We start from the raw sequence: 19,368 nt of genomic DNA, 5'->3' as shown, positions 1-19,368 counted from the left end.
ACATACAAGATGAGCATAATACCTATGGCATCAAACTGTTTATGTAAAGTACTTTGTGAACCTTTCAGTAGCATAAAAATAATTTAATTGTTACTACTGTAAGGTCCTAGAAAAAGGGGGCTACATTTTTCTCATCTCAGTATCTTCCTTGATATTTGGCATGTAATAAAAATTTGACTAATGCTTGTTGGATTGAATTGAGTACCACTGGAAGGAGGTGGTCTGTTCCTTCTTTATATGAAGAATGAAGTGAACTGTTATTGATCTTGTTCCAGGAAACCTTCACTGCTTTGCAAGCAAAGCTATTATCAACGAGGATTTTTTCATGCCAAGTCTCTCTCCTTCTGGAGTAGCCAGAATTTTCTTCGACTGCTAGTTGATGCCTCTTTTCTCTGCATTTCTGTGGGAAAAAGAAAAGAAAAGTTATTTTGGGGAAGGGAAACACTCACTGATTCATGTCTACCTGAAGAGTTTCACCAGAGGACAGAGCAGGTGACTAAGCTCCGGCTACCAAGTTCTGCCAGATGGTGGTGGGGGTAGCTTGATTGGAGCCTAAGTGAAAATCAGAAGGCTGAGGGACAGCTAGAATTGGTCTTAATTACTTTTTAACCATATTAACAGTTTCTTCTCAAAAGTGAAAGGCTTTGATTTGGCATGCATGGGTCATGCTTCGTCTTTAACAGCTGATATTTACCCACAAGGCTTATCTCTTTTATTCACATAAGAGTAGCATTTTAAATTCTCCCTGAACAGCCTAAGTCCTTGTATATGCATTTTCAATGGGTTGCTAGCAACCTGTCTGTTACTTTAAACAGTGCCTACTCCTTCCTCCTCAGTGGAGCTCAGCTCACCTTCTGCCAAGTGATGCTGATTTAATTAGCTGGAGCATTGCTTTGAGCAGAGTTGCAGGCTTGGGACCTCAGTGCCAGGTGCTGCCCGTGGTCCTCGCGCTCTATCTCCCTGGTTGCTGCTTAAACCGCTAGTAATAACAAATCCTTCAGGACATCAATAGAGTCGCCGCTTTGCTGGAGGCTGGCAGACTATTCGGCAGGAGGCTTGCAGAGGCAGCCTCATAGCCTGTGACATCACTTCTTGGAGCTCAGCCCCCCATTCGAAGCTCTCTTCCTTAGGCAGTCTGTAGGTCCGTCTGCCTGCCTGCTTTCGAGATCTGAAAACCTTCGTGGAAGGGGATTATCTTATTTCAGGAGCCAGGCTTTGCAAATCAGAGAATCAGAAAGAGAGAGAGAGAGAGAGAGCAAGCCTGAGAGAGCAGAGAAGAGGCAACAAGAAGGGAGAGGGAGAAGGAGAAAGAGAAGGAAGAACGTAAGGGACCAGCTACAAGATGAAATTCATCACCGCATTCTACTTGTTTCCTCTCTTCCCAGCGCTGGTCTTCAGCACCAGGTGAGTAAAAAAGAGGTTTGATTCTTTCTTGCACTGCCTGGAATGATATTTGTTCTGTCAGGAGCGAGTCTGTATCTGGGGGTCAAAAGAAACAGAATTTCTAAGATCCCTCCCCTCCCCACCTCCTAAGTTGGGAGAGACATTTGTCAATTGCAGTTTCCCCAAGACTTTAGGGACAGCGAAGCCCTTCCCTAGTTATGCCAGCCTTAGGGGGAAAGTGTCAAAAGTGCAGAGACAAAGCTCAGAGGACAAAAGAAAATATCACTAGTCATAGGAGTAGCGAGCAGCAGAGCGCCAGTTAGTCATACATAACCCAGCTGAGGGGTTAGAATAAAACACCGGAGAGAGGCTTATAACCTATGGTGATATGATATTATTGTTGTGGTAACAGTCAGAAACAGCTCTCCTATTTGACAAGAAGCCCATTTTAAAGTGTCTTGTTCCAAATGTGGTTGGCACCATGGAAAGATAAGAAAGTTCCTAGAATTCTGAAATCATCCAGGGTCTTTTTAAACCTGGGGCCATGAGACATAGTTGAGGACACCTTTGCATTTTCCTAGAGTCGAAGTAAAATCTGAGCTAATTAAATAACACACGAGGTGATTAAAAGTTAGAAGCAGCTCAGTTCCCTTAACACTCACTGGCCCTGCTGTTGCAACTTGCAGTCAGATACAATTAGACTACACTGCACTCTCATTGGTCATAGAGAAGGCATTAAGCCTGGTCACAGAAGTAGCTATTTTTAGTGGAAGTTTGAAATATAGTTGGTAGATATAAATGTGATTTCCCACTGTTAGGTTCTCAAACATGTTGATTGGTTCTTTGTTTTCCCAAATGGTGAATTAAAAAGAGACACAACTAAGTCCCCATACTTAGTTTCTGACTTCTGAACCTGTTTTCTTTCTTTCTTTTTTAAAGTGTTACTTTTTTCCCCTGAACTATTCATTTAACATCCCATTTAAAAAGTAGGTTGGAATTTTCTTTCAAACACAGGCGGCAGTGTCCTTGTTTGATGATACTTTGGAAGGATTAGCAGAAGAGAACCTTGGTTGAGAGAAGAGAAATCCCAAGTATTAAACATACTGGCTCCCTCTTCTAATTTGGGCTCTTTTAATAGTATGATTCATCTTTAGCAATTGTGAATTTCTGGATTCTTCTTTGATGCCTCTTGCCATTCATTCTGAGCCCTTGTATTGTCATTTCATTATTACTCAAAGAGCCCTCTAGAGAAAAGTAATGCTTAAACTGGGTATTTCTTCATATCTCTGCCACTGGGTGTCTTAAAACTTATATGGTCATTTAAACTCATATCCACAGTCTTGCAATGGTATCAGAAAATTTTAAAAAACAAAGCAAAACACCTACCTCTCCCCCTTTTCCTTTTACTGAACGAAAGTTTCCCATTAAAAAATAAACAAAACAATAAAAACAAGAACAACAAGCTTGTAATTCAAGTGCCTTAGAAGTCATTAGTTTCTATTTTTCACTATTGGTTAATATGATATAGAAAATGAATATCATTAGCTCTTCCTTTTTTGGTAAAATTTTAATGGATTTCTATAAGGATAAAGTCTTTAATATTGGAAACGAATGCCATCATCTTAATTGGGAGAGAAATTAGAGCATAGGATCTTTCTTGGGTCACTTTGGAAATGAAACTTCTCTCATGTAGGTTTGTTTGATCTAAAGAATTCGACTCCTGTTTCTCCATCAGGTCTCTAAAAAGCCTGATCCCCAGGAAACCAAACTGGACATTTTTGAGATAGTGAGACTGAAGGCTGGAGGAGAAGTATCTGGAAGCTATGACAAATCTTCTAAGAGGGATGCTATTACATTGGAGTCACTGATCTTACTAGCTAGCTGAAGTATCTTATGATTTTACGCATTATGCCTTTTAGAAAATGAAAATCATGCTTTAAGTATCATTGTGCAGGAAACAATTATACTTTAATCACCTCAAAGAGAAGGCTATCCTTTCAGGGATAGTTAAGCATTCTTGGAAATGTATGGTTTCTGTACATGCTGCTTTAGGAAATCAGAGCTCGTCTCTAACAGAAGGGACAGAAATGCTACCTCTCAGGCAGATGAACAGCTGAAAGTTTTGTAGCCCAAGATGTCCTTGGAAGGATACATCTACAGTCAACTATTAAACCAGACCTGATCTGATTAGTAAGAGAGTGCTATTTTTTTCCCCTTGAGTCAGTGGCTGATGTGGCCTTCCTTTGGTCAAGTTATTTAAGTATGGGGACTGTAGAGATGAGAATCCTAATTGGAAATGCATTTATATAAACATTCCTTGCTGTGTACACAAGTTGTTGAAACTCAACTACTGTCATTTCTGAAAGTTCTAAAATGCACATGTGCATTTAAAAAGGAAATTGTATGCTTGCTGAAAAATTCAATACTCATTTTAAAAAAATCAGTTTATGGTATGGAAGCCAAGAGAGTATTGGTGGGGGCAGCTAGGTGGCGCAGTGGATAAAGCACCGGTCCTGGAGTCAGGAGTACCTGAGTTCAAATCCGACCTCAGACACTTAACACTTACTAGCTGTGTGACCCTGGGCAAGTCACTTAACCCCAATTGCCTTACCGAAAAAAAAAAAAAGAGTATTCGCTCTAAAATTTTTTGTTATTGTAGTTTTTGTCAAAACTGAAGGGTCTCTTTTTGTCTGCCCCTCTTCCCCTTCCTCATTATCTCTATTGGTTCTAGAGACAAAAATAGGTTCAGGGGAGTATTTCTCACTTTTGTTAGAGGAAACAGCTTTAGTTGACCCCTTTGAAAGTTTGTCTTTCTAGTTGTCCTACAGGAAAGTTCCCCCTCTCAGTCTACACTGTCAAGAGTTTGCTCTTTTAATAGAATGCCCTGTGGCAATGAAGAACCTGGCTTAATTTGTTGGCAACTAGCTTGCCAACTCCCATGCTGGCTTATAAACTCAACAAAATGCAGCTTAATCACATAAATAATGGGGTTAATAAGACATCTCATTAGTCTGGGACCCAATAACAAGATAGTAAAAACAACCAAACTTCTCTTTGGGAGTTTAATAGCTGAGGCATGGAGGGTGACTGGATACATTAATGATGATGTTTTATAGAAATATTCATAGTTATTACAGAGAAAACATACTCCCAACAGAGAAAACATACTTAACTCCATATATGAGGTATTGAAACACATGGGTGAATGGCACGTGCTTTAGTTGTCATTGGTGAAAAGCATTCCCAGAGCAGTAGGAGAAGGCTTATACATAGTTGTTGAAGTTTTTTGCCTCTCTGACTGTAGGTATCTTGCTGTTTCTCTGTCCTGCCCCTGTATGTCCTTCTATGTGTTTTCTTTCTCTCTTGTTTATTTGTTTTGATCAGTCACTGTCTCTGTTTCTCTGCTTCTCTGTCTCTCTGTCCCTGAACCCCTCTTTCTTTCTCTTCTCACCCCCTTCTTTCTGTGTCTTTCTGTAGCTGCATCCCTCCTATTTTCTCTGCCTCTGTCTCTTTGTTCTCCTTTCCCTTCTCTGTCTATGCCTCTCTGTTTATACCTCTCTTTGTCTATGCCCCCCTCCCTCTCCCTCTGTCCCTCCCTCCCTCTCTCTCTCTCTCTCTCCCTCTCTCTCTCTCTCTCTCTCTCTCTCTCACTCACTCTGCCCAATCATCCATCTATCCTTCTGTCTCCTCTCCTCCTCTTTCCCTTAGTTGTGATTTTTGGCTGTGATTCAACTCCTGCTACCTTAAATTCCCCTTTTAATGACTTGCTAGGGAAGCTATATGGTGGGGGAGGACTGAAGGTTCACTAACTTTAAATTATTTTCCATCAAGAAAAGCCCAGAGGCAGATGGCTTCTTATAGACCTCCCACTAAGTGTCACCTTAGAGGTTTCACTAGGGTCTGTGGATCTTCAGCAAACATACCATGTGTTTCCTTTGGCATCTATTTTTAGTATGTGCTGTAGACTTACAATACCCTTGGCTACTATTTATTTGGGTTGTCTGCAGTTTCAAGCCAATATGTATGTTTGGAAGGTCATATAGTATAGAATGACTAAGAATGGTCATTACAGAATGGGAAGAGTTCTAGAGCTGTAGAAAGTAGGCTGAGATTCATATCTCAGCTCTAGCACTTAGTATTTATGCAGCACTAGGTGAGGACCTTCCTTTCTTTGACCCTCAATTTCCTTTTCTCTTCAAATGGGAATAATAACATTTGCCCTACTTGCTTCTTGTGCTTCTAAAGGCATTGTGAATCTCAGAGTGGTTTATAAAAGACCTTTTGTCATGTAGGCCCGATGCTTCTTAACAAAATGGATATGCCACACATAGAGATAAATGCCCATAAGTGATTTAGTCTGCCACAGCTTCTGTAGCCCAAAAGTATGTATTTACTATTCTACTATCATTTACAGTGGATTTTTTTAAAGCAAGCATTTTTTATCAAGAAATATTAAGAATTTGAGTTACCTGAAGTTGTTGCAAATAATCCATTCGATATATCCCCTCGAAATTGGGACTCCTGCAGCATGCCCAGTTATCTTTATTTATGATAAAGATAACCCCATCTATTAAAGGAACCTTTCAAATTTCTCCCTAATGTTCAAGTTCTCCCAGTCTCCTGAATTCTACTCTGCTGTCCCTAAACATATCTAGTTATTTCCTAGCCTTAAAAAATTCTTTCCCTTGATACTATCATCTCTTCAAGATATTGTCCTACATATTTCTTCTTTTTACAGCCAAACTCCTAGAAAATACTTCTCAGCTATACTTCCTCACCTTCTTAGTTCTCATCCCTTTTTAGTCTGGCTTCCATCCCTGCCTCTTGACTGAACTACCTCCTCCAAAGTTACTGTTACCCTCTTTATTTTAAAATCACATAGCCTTTTTCCAGTTGTCATCCATCTTGGCTTCTCTGTAGTTTTTTAAATATATTGTTGCCCACCTTGTCTGTCTGGATAATCTCCTCCTCCACGTTTATGCCATTGATCTCTCCTCCTTCATGTTTCTACCACTAATCTCTCTTGATGTCCTTTCATTATGACTTGACATTCTCAATCATCCACAAATCCCCAAAGTCTTGGTTTACTTCAGCGATCTGTCCTGAGCCCTCTCCTCCTTTGTCTCTATTATTACTTGGTCAATCAGCTTCTATGTGTTTAATGATCACCCAAATTCTTATCATCCAAAATTAAGATATCTACTTACTGAGTTCCACTTGAACGTCCTCTTCTGACTGGTTAGTTTATCTATAATCTTCCATTTAAAGAAATACATACAAACCATGTTTATGCCAAACTTGGTTTACTTCATGAATACCAAAATTCCTTTGGCATGATTCCTTCTTATAGGTAGCCCCAAACCCACCTCTCACTTTGCACCCTCCCCCTTATATATGTTGTCTTTTCCATTAGAATGCAAGCTTCTAGAGAACAGGGTCTATATTATTTACATTTGTATTCTCAGCACTTAGTACAGTTTCTGGCAAATAATTCTTAATAAATACTTGATCTCTGGTTCTGTCAGTCTATCATTTGAGTCATTAGTATGTCTATCTGCCAGATATATTCATCTAGCTATCCTGTAAGTCTCTCCAAATCAACTTGCCTAACACAGAGCTCACTATTTGTTACCCTAAATCCTGCCCATTTGTGAACTTTCTTATATCTGTTCATGTCCCCACCCTTCTTGAAGTTGCCCGGTTTACTTCACCTGGCATCATCACTGACTCTTCACTCTCACTTAATTATGTGCTCTCCAATACTTTTAGTTTTCCAGTATCATGACTTCTGCTTCTTCAAGATTTCTCTCTTCTAATCTCATTTGACATATCCCAATCCCAAGCCCATATCACCTCTCATCTAAATAAGTGAAAAATCTACTTAATTCATCTTCTTGTCTCCAGCCTCTCTCCTCCCAAAGCTGTCAAAGTGATATTCTTAAAAATAATTTCTGAACATGTTACTCCTCTGTTCAAGAAGCTTCACTAGCTCCCAGTTGCTTTTGGGATAAAATAAAAATAAAAATAAATAATCAAATAAATGTAAATTTAAAAACAAATTAAAGGTTCTTTTCTGCAATGTAATTTTCTTCCAGCACGCTTGTAAAAACTGATTACTCGGGGCAGCTAGGTGGTGCAGTGGATAGAGCACTGGCCCAGGAGTCAGGAGGACCTGAGTTCAAATCTGGCCTCAAACACTTACCACTTACTAGCTGTGTGACCCTGGGCAAGTCACTTAACCCCGACTGCTTCACCAAAAAGAAAAACAAAAAACAAAAAATGATTACTCCTTTCTCTCTTCTTTCTTCCACCTATTTTAAGTTTCTTTTTTTTGTGTTGTCTTCCCCCATGAGATTATAATTCCCTTTATGGCAGGAACCATCTTGGTTTTTGCTTATATTGTCTTTTTCAGTATTCAACAGTATCTAGCAAGTAATCAGTGCTTAATAAAGGCCAGCTGAATTGACTTGTGGACTCCTCTTCCAACCCTATGTGCCTGAGACTATCTGCCTCGTTTCTGGTTTCCTATACAAGACATTGTATCTCCCACTGACTCACCTTTAGACAGGATATCACAGAAACCTTGAATGATTTTCCTACTCTTCTCTTCCTTTTGGGATCCATATATCTGCATATATTTCATGAATTTAAAAATATAGTATATCCCCTTCCCCTTCCTCAGTCAAATGTAATGTCTTTGAAAGCAATGTCTCCCTTTTGAATATCTAATCTCTATGGCTTATCATATTTTCTCAAACATACTTAATAACTATTTTTAATAATTGATAATTGATTGAAATGGTCATTTGGGAGGATTATGGGTCACACTTCAAATAGAAATATTACTAATCAGACATAATCAAGAGAAATAGCTCTACATAGCTGAATATTAGATAATACTGGATTGGGAATCTAGAGATCTGAGTTCCAGTCATAGCTTTGTGATTCATTTGCTATTTGTCCTCTTGCTGTTCACTGCCTTTTTGGTCCTCTGTTCCCCATTACTAAAATTAATGGAATGATTGATTTGGATCCTAAGAATGCATCCAGGTCTAGGTTCTCTAGAGATGGAGAGACTTCTCAGGTTTGGAACAATTTGGTAGTCAAAAATTTTGACGTTTCAAAATTTAAATTCCAGACTTCAGGTGGCTGTTTCCATAACAATTTCCGAATGCAATGTTTGGGGATTATCTCTGAGGATTACATTAACCCTGTGGTTAATTATGGGTAAATTTCTAAAGGTGCAAAGTTTCGCTTGTGCATCTCAACCCAAAGTTCATGTAATGGCGAGAAACATCTGCCAGTCATGAAGCGGGGTTTACTGGAACAGCTGAGGAAAATGAAGGCTCCCCTCTATGATTGTGTATAAGTTTTCCTATTGAGTTTTTCAAAAGGGATGTTATTATTCCTTTAAAAGGGAAGAAGGTCCAGTAGACACAGTAGACAGAGAGCTGGATTAGAAGCTAGGACTGCTTGGATTCTTCTCTCTCTACCACCATGTCACTGACCATTCATGTACCTTATGTCAACAGATTGTCCACACATTCCCAGTACTGTCTGAATCAGATTAATGGGACATATTTAGCAAAATTAATAAAAATAAAATAAAACAGGTAAAATTGTATTTGAAAACTTAGTCATAGTCCTGCCATTCCTGTTTCTTAGGGGAGTTACCTATGCTAAAAAAATAGGCTAAACATGTAAGAATTGGTAAAGTAACAACAATAATCACTAACAGTTATATAGTGCTCTAAAGTGATTGAAAATACTTTCCCATTTGATGTTTATAACCTCCCTGGGAGTTGACTCTCTCGATATCTATCACTTTATGATGAAGAAATTGAGATTGAAAATGGTCAAGTGACTTGTTGAAGATCATACAGCTAGTAAGTTTCTGAGGAAGGAGCTGAACTTGAGTCTTCCTGATTCCAACTCCAGAACTCTATATACTCTATATACCAACTAACAATCCTTGTTAAATGAGTATGATGCAGTAAAAATTGCAGTGTTCTGGAAGTCAGGACATATGGGTTCTACTCCCAACATTGCCACTAATGATCCATTTCTCTTGACCCATCTAGATATCAGTGGCATTGGTAAAATGCATGTTGCAGTATATAAATTGTTACATTCTTTCCAGTTCGCTAAATTCTGTGGCTCTATAAGTTAAGAAGAGGCAATATTCAAAGGACTCTTTTCTGTGAACACAAAATGTTTATTGAATTTAAGACTCCAGAACTATTATTTTCAGTTTTGTGCTTGAAAATGACATGTCCTAGAACTTGAGACTGGCTCCCTTCTATTCACCAAAGCCAGTAATAGAGATTATATGATGTAATTGCTTCCACTGTATGTAAATACCCCCCAGCCATAAATCATCATTTGAATGAAATCTTCAAATGGCCTTGTCCAGGAACTGGCAGGGGGTACTCCAATTTTTGGATATAGTTCAGCTGGCTGACCCTGAAAGTGGCGAATAAAGGTCTGACAAAGACAGGCAAAGTGAAAAGAGGGGAAGGGAATACATAAATTTCATCAGGATCAATTTTTTGCTTCAACATAAGAGTTCCTATTGTTATTTAGATTCCCTGCCTGCCAAGAATATCCAATCTACCCCATCCTAATATCGGTTGAAATTTTATCATTAGAGATTCATTTCTGCAAATGTTAACAGATATCCTTTGTGGCATTCAATCTTTTATGAAAAAAGAAAATATCCCTAGGAAAGTGAAAACTAAGTCTCTATCACCTAATACATTTATAGGGGGGTGATGTAGCAACAGTTTAAAGGAATCCTTTGTGTGAATAGCAGCTAGAAGAGGGCACGGTAGGGTGTTGGGCAGAGGTAGGTTGGCATAAACTAAGAAGAGAGAAAAAAGTGTCCAGAAAACTTGTGAACTAATTTAAGATTTTGTCTCAGTGTAATCAACAAGGAATTAATCTTGGCTAGTGAACTAAAGGGTCTTTAGGTTAAATGAACAGTATTTGCAGATTTTGGGCTTCTGCTATAAATATGTTATGCCAAATGGTCTGAAGACTAGGTAGCCAATCGAGACCTCTCAATCAGAGCCTTATTGTAACTGATCCTTATGTTAAGTAACAATAAGGCTGCTTCATGGGGAAATGTATTTAAATCTTCTCAAGAAGACATGTGTTGATTTTCATTGCTATGAGCCCCAGGAATTCCTGCAGTAGAGAGGTGGGTCTCTTCACATGTATTTACAGAGCAATGTGCATCTAGGTGGCACAGTTGATAGAGTTCTGGGCCTGAAGTCAGGTAGACTCATCTCACTGAGTGCAAATTTGGCACTTCCTAGCTATGTCACCCTGGGCAAGTTACTTAACCCTGTTTCCCTCAGTTTCCTCATCTGTAAAATGAGTTGCAGAAGGAAATGGCAAGCCACTACAGTATCTCTGCCAAGAAAACCCCCAATAGAGTGATGGAAAGTCAGACATGACTGAACACACATTTAGGGAGAAATACAATGCACAGGATGGTGATATGGGAAACAGGAAGACCAGAGCTTGAAACTCTTCAGATTTTTATTAGGTGTATGATCCTGGGCAAGTCTTACTTAATGCCTGTGAACCTCAGCTTGCTTAACTTTCAAATGGGGATAATGACCACATAAATCACTAAGTATTGCCATTAGGATTAAATAACTTAATGTGTATAGTATGCTTTACAAAACTTAACATACTATAGAAACTCCACTGTTATTATATTATTATTATTTATTTAATGTATTTGACCTCATTTTCTTTAGTCAGTTTAACTACAGAACCTCCAGCAACATATAGTATAGTTAATTATATGGGCATTTGTAATATCATAATGTTTTATACTTCCTCATATCAAATCTTGGGTCACTTGGCCAGGTATGGCAGAATCAAGAGCAGTGGGTAGTTGGGACAAAGAGGCAAATACAGGTTTGAGTTGAGGGTAGAGTGGTAGGAAAAAAAAAACTTTCTGAAAATGAGATCTGAACAAAGTCATATAGATTGGGCAGCTATGAAAAGTAGTGGTTGACATCCATTATTGAAGGTCTAAAAAAAGAAAAACAAATTTGAGAAAGAAGCATCAAATATTTTAAACTTGGTATTTCCCTGGGGTATGGGCTCGGTCAGTGGGCCTCTGAAGTCGCTTCCTGCTCTTAATCAAGTGGCCCTGACTTGGAGGTGACCTTAGAGAGCTTTTGGTTGAAGATTTCTTAATCTTGTATGTGTGTGCCATGGACCTCTTTGGCTATTTTTTGAAGCCTGTTGAAGCTTACTCAGACATGAATAACCTAAAATTTATAGGATTACTAAGGAAACCAATTTCAATGAAATATAGTTACCAAAACATAGAAAGTCTAGTTCACAGACTTCAAGTTCAAGATCTCTGATCTTCTAAGCCCTTCACTTTATAAAAGAGGAAAGTGACACATGAGAACTGAAGTAGATTGCCCAGTAAGGCTGGCTATTGGCCTTTTCATTCTTGCTTTTAGGCTCTCTGCTCTCTCATGTTGCCTCTCTTTAAACCTCTTTCCTCTTTATCATCTGACATTTCCTGGGTACTTATATGATGATAAATATATGAATGATATAAAAGATAAAGAAGAAATGTCATATGACAATAGAAAACCAACAGAATTCTTGATTGCTAGAGTATAGTATCATAGCTATGGACAATTATGGTATTGAGAAAATGTGTTTTCCTTAGAAGCTTGGGTTCAGATTTTTTTGGGGGGGGTTGTTTGGCTATTTTGTTAGATGATGACAATTTTTTTTTAATTTCATGATTAAAACATCTATTCTTTTGTCCTAGATGCAGTGCAGGATTGTGGAAAACATGGCAGGTTAGAATCAGTGAAACTGAGATGAAATCCTAACTCCCACTTACTAGTTTTAGGACCTGGTGAAGTCACTTCTAGTCTCTGATCCCCAGTTTCCTCATTTGTAAACTACTTATAAGTGCCTACCTTATCAAAAGAAAGTCCTTTATAAACCTAAACATGCTCTATAAAAGTGGGAGCTATTATTTACTTCTTTGGATTAATCTGAAAAATACTTCTGTTCAACGACTCATAAATTAAAAGTTGGAGAGGACCTTAAAAATTTTATATGCCAACTGTCTCATTTTACAGTTGAAAAAAGCAAACAAAGAAACCCACCCCAAAAAATGAAAACAACTGAAGCCTAGTGAAGTTAGAAGGTTTTCCCAAGGTTACATAGGCAAATGTTACAGGTAAGATTTGAACCCACCATTTTGACTCCGGAGCCATTTCTCTTTCCATTGTATTTATGGGCTCCAGATTGACCTTTCTGTTAGATTTGAAGATAATATTCTGTGTATATTTTAGACATTAGTGAAGTTGGAGTTTTTAAAGTAGTGGTTAGACATTGTAACACTTTGTATGTGTTGACCTATAAAACAACACTGGGTTGTCATGGTGTGGTGTTTCCTGAATAGGGAATTTGCCAATTGGCAAGGAAGAGGCCTATAAATAGTCTCTGTTTTTTATGTGTAAAGATGGATTAAAATTCATTTGGAGTTAATCTGTTTTCTGGTTTATTAATTGTTTGTTATGTCTAGTACTTATTCTGAAAACAATGTGGAAGGGGCTGTGCTGCTTCTAGACTGATCTTGCCGAGTACATTTATATGTAAAAAGTAAGATTCTTCTTCAGAATTTTCTAATGTATGACTGGGTGTACACATTTGTAGTCGTAGAAGATTTTGAGTTTTTATAATACATCTCATTCTGGTGCTACAGGCCTGTATTATGTTCCACTTGGGACACTTCAGTTGCTTCAAAATCTCACTGAGAACCATTTGTAGTAAAACACATATCCAAGAAAGAAAATGGAAAAAAAATCTCAATAACTAATGCTTTAAATTGAAATTCTGGACTTAGCCAAACCCTTATGTAAGAATTTCAGAAAGCATTTCTTTTGCCATAATCATTAAGAAGCAGGAAGAGCAAGAATTGTCCTTTTTTGTGAGGCAATTGGGGTTAAGTGACTTGCCCAGGTTCACACAGCTAGTAAGTATCAAGTGTCTGAGGCCGAATTTGACCTCGGGTCCTCCTGATTTCAAGGCTGGTGCTTTATCCACTGCACCATCTAGCTGTCCCACGAATCATTCTTAATAATTTTACAGATGAGGAAACAGAAGCTCAAAGAGCCTCAGTGACTTGGACATGGATATACCTAGTAATTCTGAGGCTCTTGACTGTCCATGATGCCAACACATATTGGCATATGCCCTAGTGAGATGCTGCTAGGTGCTGTGGATGGAGTTTAAAAGTTAATGACACACCAAAAACCACCCAAAAAACCAAACCCTTAATGACTAATTCTTAAGAGGTAGGAAACAAGAGGAGGTTTTAGCCTATGTGCTTTTATTTATTGATAAAGTAAGGTTTTAGGGAAAAATACCTTTTGAACTTCAATTATTTTTCTACCTTGAGATTATTATGTCTTACTGTGTTTGATGTGGGATATTTGTGGTAATTGGGAGTGCTCACCAAGAACCCGATATGATATTCCTTTCATCTAGACATGAAACAGTACTTATTTTTTCTTTCTTTCTCTCTCTCCTTTTTAATAAGGCCGACCCTGGGCTTTGCCAAGCTATGTTTTAAAAGACTCCTGAATAGGGAAATCCCATCAATACTTTACAATGGACTAGCACCTCTTGTGTGAGGGCTTGTTGAACGTTTCTTAGGATGACTGATCATCCACCTTTCTTGCCCACCTTTCACCTAACTCTCACCTGTGGCTCCAAAATGCTATAGCATGCAAAGTAGCCACACCCCAGTAAAATTCTTGAAAGACAAAGTAAAGCAGGTTGAGGGTAACTAATTGGCCTATTACCTTTTAGTCTGTCAGGAGGATGTTTACTCCAAGCTTGTGAACACTTTCCCTGCTGGAATGGGTGAATGAGAAAAATTTGTTCCAAGGATCGTAAAGATAACTGAGGCAGGCACTGTGAAGTGCTTAGAACTTGGCCAGACATCAAAGATGACAAGATGATCCACTGAATACCAGTCATCTTGATTTTTTGGTCCTGCCACTGGAAGAGAATGAGGCAGATGACTGTGTAATTCTGCCTCACTTAAATCCAATTCATGCATGAGTCAGGACAACCCACCTGATGTAATTGATTCTCTTCAAAACTAAAGGACAATTAAAAACATCAACAATGATAAAGAAGGATACAATAGGGTAGGAAATAATACACTTTATCTCTGTTTACTTTTTTCTCTTTTCTGTTCCTAGGGACAAGAAGGTAGAGTTGAATTTGGTAAACTGGGGTTTCTTGCCTTACAAACTAGCCCTCCATCTAAATTCAGTCATTGACATATTAGATACTAATAAATCCTTAAACAGATTTACAAATTGAGCAAAAGTGTTGTCTCCTGGCCTTTGTAAGTTTCTTTTGGATTCACAACCACATTCCTACTTAACATGTTTGCTCTGAAATAGCATTGGAGTTGGAGTGAGTCAAAACCTTGTTTCAAATACTTCCTCTCTGACACTTTGTAGCTCTCTAATCATGGATGAGTGAATTGATCTGGGTGAACCTATTTCTTCTGTAAAATGAGAATAATGGTGACTGTTTTTCTTATCTCCCAATGTTATTTTGTAGAACAAATGACAAAACATTTAATTTATTTTGAAAACCTTTCGGTACAACATAAATGTCTGTCATGGTTTACAGTTATTGATACCCATTGCTGTAATGGGTTTTTTTTTGCCCTCTCTCCTATCTAATTCCTTCATCTTCAAAAATTCTTTCCTAGACCAAACTATTTAATTTGTAGTGTGTAGTATCATTTAATTATAGCTAAAAATAAAAGACTTATTAAGCTAATATATATTTAACACATAGTTCAATCCATTTGCATGAGACTTTCCTCATTCATGGCAGATGATTACTTAGTAGTTGGTGCCTGCATGAGTGGCAGTTAGAATTTGAGAGAGGAAGAAGTCTGGTTTTCTGGTTTCCTGCATTGATAAATCAGTCTATACCAATGAGGAGATTCTTATGCAAATAGATTGAGCTTCCGTTTACATATACTAAAGTATAGCTGATTGAGAGACTGCAAGGATACTAGGTAACAAGCTTCTATTCTCTCAAGGGAATTAAGTTCTGCCATTGACACACACTTGTGGCCATGGGCTAGTCACTTAAACTCTTAATTCACCAAATAGTTCTTTAAGACTCTAAATTGCAGAGGAAGAAGTAATCTTGATTGATTGAGGGAGTTTCTTCACAGAAACAATGAAATCACAAATCTGTCCTACTGGTTCTCTCAAAAATGAATAGGGTTGGTTCCTTACCTATTCTACGTGTTAATAAAATACATGAAGTGAACTTTTCAGTTAGAAACTTTCCCTCTGATCCCGTCATTAACTTTCCATGTGTTATGCAGTTGGCTCAGAAGAAAAAAGTAAGATAGAAACGAAGGATGGAAGAAATGAAGGAGAAAAAAGGTGAAAGAAAGGCAATCTTACATGGCTTGGCCAAACAAGCATGACAGGGAAATTTGGACCCTCTGGATTTGGGAGTGAGGGGAATCATTGGTATATCCAACTGCTTTCTTATACTTTACAAGCTTGACTACCCTCATTCTGCTACAACTCTGAGTCTCAGCTCTTTTAGTCTTCCAGTGGCTATTTTAAAAAATACGATATAAAGAACATTCTGTATCCTTATCAATTGAGGACTGATCCCATATAGAATTTAGGTTAGTATATCCATGTGAATGTCCTCCCTTAATGTGTTACTCCAAGAAACAGCCATCCATCATTTTTGGGAAATTGTTGAATGCTGTGCAAGTCGCAAAGGAGCACTGTTCCATCTGTGTATTGCTAATCTAAGGTGGAAGATGGGATAGTTAACTGTTGTTTCACTTTGGGTTGGGGTAGCCATGGAGAAACATGACAAAAACATAGAGACCATAGAAAAATAACCTGCCTCCATTATTCAACATGCCCTATATTGCAGAAGAGCTTGTAGCTATAGAGGCCACTGGGGAGTTCTTTGGAAAGATTTTGGGGTGGAAGTGGTTCTTAAGCATTTAGGAGAGGAAAAATATACAGTCTTATGTCTTCTAAATTAAGGATATTACTAGTAAACATATGATAAATTCCTTTTTGTGCTTAGTTCCAGGGATGAATAATTCTTTACAGTTGAATTTGAATATTTTCCACAGTCAAAGAAAGAAAACTACCTAACCTTATGTGTTTCCATCCTTTCCTTAGCTGCCCCCTAAACTTAGACCCAATTTAATTGCCCAAAGATCATATTGTGCTCAAATGTTGTGCCAAAATACCTAGGTCTGGAATGGACATTAGAATTCATTCACTATTTATCTTTCCTTTAACTGAATTCTATTTCGTGTCAGCCTTAAACAACTTCTTTATTTTTTAAATCTTTAATCTTCTTTCCAATCTCATCAGTGATAGATGTCTTTCATTTCAAACAAAACAAAACAAAACAAAACAAAAATCCAGAAGAAACTAAACCAGAGAAGAAACAATTTTCTTACAATCACATTGTAAGTTGGTAGAGAAGATGGGAATAAAATCATAGGATGGCCTTTCAAAGTTTAGACAGTACTTTATGGCTATCATCTCATTTGATCTCTGCCTCAAGTCAGTGGGTACTATAGATATCATGTCTACCCTATAGATAAGGAAACAGGATTAGATTAAGTGACTTACTCATGGTCATAAAACTGGTAACAGCTGGCCCAAATCTTTACAGATGACAAGTCCAGTTCTCTTTCCATTATGTCATCTTGCCTCAATTACTTTGTCAATAAGATGTAAACCAAACCCTAAACCAAAACAACAAATGCCTTTAACATTTTGGATTTGGCTAATTGAGGCTATTTTATTCCAATAATAGGACAAAGGAACAGACATGAGTGTAGTTCATCTTTTTTTTCTCTACTTAATACTATTATATTTTTTTTCCTAATTACAAGTAAAGATAGTCTTGAACATACATTTTTGTAAGATTTTGAGTTCCAAATTTTTCTCCTTCCCTCCTTTTCTTCCCTCCCTGTGATGGCAGCAAGCAATCTGATACAGGTTATACAGTACAATCAGACTAAACATATTTCTGCATTAGTCATGTTGTGAAAGAAGAATCAGAACAAAAGGGAAAAATCATGAGAAAGGGACAAATAAACCCATTGAAAATAGTATGCTTCCATCTCCATTCTGACTCCACAGTTCTTTTTCTGGACATAGATAACATTTTCTATCATGAGTCTTTTTTTTTTTTTTTTTTGTGAGGCAATTGGGGTTAAGTGACTTGCCCAGGGTCACACAGCTAGTAAGTGTCAACTGTCTGAAACCGGATTTAAACTCAGGTCCTCCTGAATCCAGGGCCATTGCTTTATCTACTGCACCACCTAGCTACCCCTCTATCATGAGTCTTTTGGAATTGTTTAGGATCATTGGATTGCTGAGAAGAGCTAAATCTATCACAGTTGATCATTGCCCAAAGTTTCTGTAACTGTATATAATGTTCTCCTGGTTCTGCTCACAGTTCAAGTTAGTCTTTCCAGGTTTTTCTGAAATCTGCCTACTCATCATATATATATATATACACACACATATACATATATATATACACATATACATATACACACACATATATCACATATATCACATGTATATCACATATATATAGTAAGATATGTATATGTGAGATATATATCTCACTATATATATATCACTATATATATATATATATCACTATATATATATATATATATATATATATATATATATATATATATATATATATATTCACAAATATCTCACAACTTGCTCAGCCATTACTCAATTGATGGGCATCCCCTCCATTTCCAATGCTTTGGAGGGCAGGTCATCTTAATGAAGAACAGTACATGTAACAATGGAGCTTGTTCCACATTTTGAATCTTTCTACCAAGGAAACTGTAAAACTCTTCCCCCCACTAGAATGTTGTTGTTTTTTTATGATGTTAAACTGAAAAAAAAATATGGTTTTAAATATTTCCCACTAGTTCACTTACTTTCTAGTGATTAGGGGTAAAAAGAATATGTTCCAGTCCTCAACATCTTCCTTTTGTGAATTCCTCTCTTCTCATATTTGGGGGAATTTACCTGTGATTTTGGCAAACAATTAGCTCGTGGCAACATGCTGCCAAAGGAGAGGCGAAGCTTTACTAAAATGTATAAGGAAGAAGGAAAAGTGGGGAAAATTTTGAAATAAGTGAGCTGTGCAAAGCAGATGTGCATGGAGTAGCTTAAGATGGGATATTGAGAAGCAGCAGGTTGTCCCTACTGATTCAGCAAAATAAAATATATTTCATGAGCTTGGAAACATGAAGGAAAAAAAGATGTTTCTTCCAAATGGCATGAGCATGTACATGCTCACACACATACACACACACACACAGAGTAGATAAAGGGCTGGTCTTAGAGTAATGAGGACCAAGTTTTCTCATAGTTTTCTTACACACAATAGTTTTGTTGTAAAGGAAAACTTATTTAACCTCTCTGTGTTCTATGCATCTCTCTAAAAATAAGCATCCTATATTAGTTGCTAATCTGTATTCATAGAAGAGTTCTGCATACTGGGAATTCGCTACACCAGTAACGTCACCTGTTGCCTTGTACTCCCGTAAAGAACATTACCACCATTACCACCATCACCACCACCAAAACAACTGTGTTCTGTATATACCGTTAGCATATTATTTAGCTCTATTATACATACATATATATATACATATATATATATATATAATGTATGGTTTATTCTTTATTATTTGGTAAACTATTTGGTGTTATGATTTATTATTTGCTATTGAAGATAAACATGGACACAAACAACAGTGGATTTGGGGTCAAAAGAACTGCTTTCAAATCCTGCATCAACTGCTTATTGGCTGGATGATAAGCACTTATCATCTTGATGCTCCTGGCAGCTGTC

The 19,368-nt window shown here is 37.5% G+C and overlaps 1 protein-coding gene across 2 annotated transcripts in view; it reads left to right on the top strand.

The window, feature by feature from the left end:
• The first annotated feature begins 880 nt into the window (after positions 1 to 880).
• Positions 881 to 19,368, top strand: part of LUZP2 (leucine zipper protein 2) — a 772,382-nt gene continuing 753,894 nt past the window's right edge. Inside the window, exon 1 of one of the 2 annotated variants that reach the window (XM_043973415.1) lies at positions 881 to 1,404. In XM_043973415.1, coding sequence (XP_043829350.1) covers positions 1,343 to 1,404 — 62 coding nt within the window. In that variant the 5' untranslated portion in view covers positions 881 to 1,342. The remainder of the gene's footprint in view (positions 1,405 to 19,368) is intronic. The other variant, XM_043973414.1, reaches the window with a different exon arrangement.

This window comes from Dromiciops gliroides, chromosome 6 (genome assembly GCF_019393635.1).
Source record: "Dromiciops gliroides isolate mDroGli1 chromosome 6, mDroGli1.pri, whole genome shotgun sequence".
Classification (NCBI taxonomy): Eukaryota; Metazoa; Chordata; class Mammalia; order Microbiotheria; family Microbiotheriidae; genus Dromiciops; species Dromiciops gliroides.
Note: the sequence above shows the minus strand (reverse complement) of the source record. Positions and strands in the feature narration are given on the sequence as shown.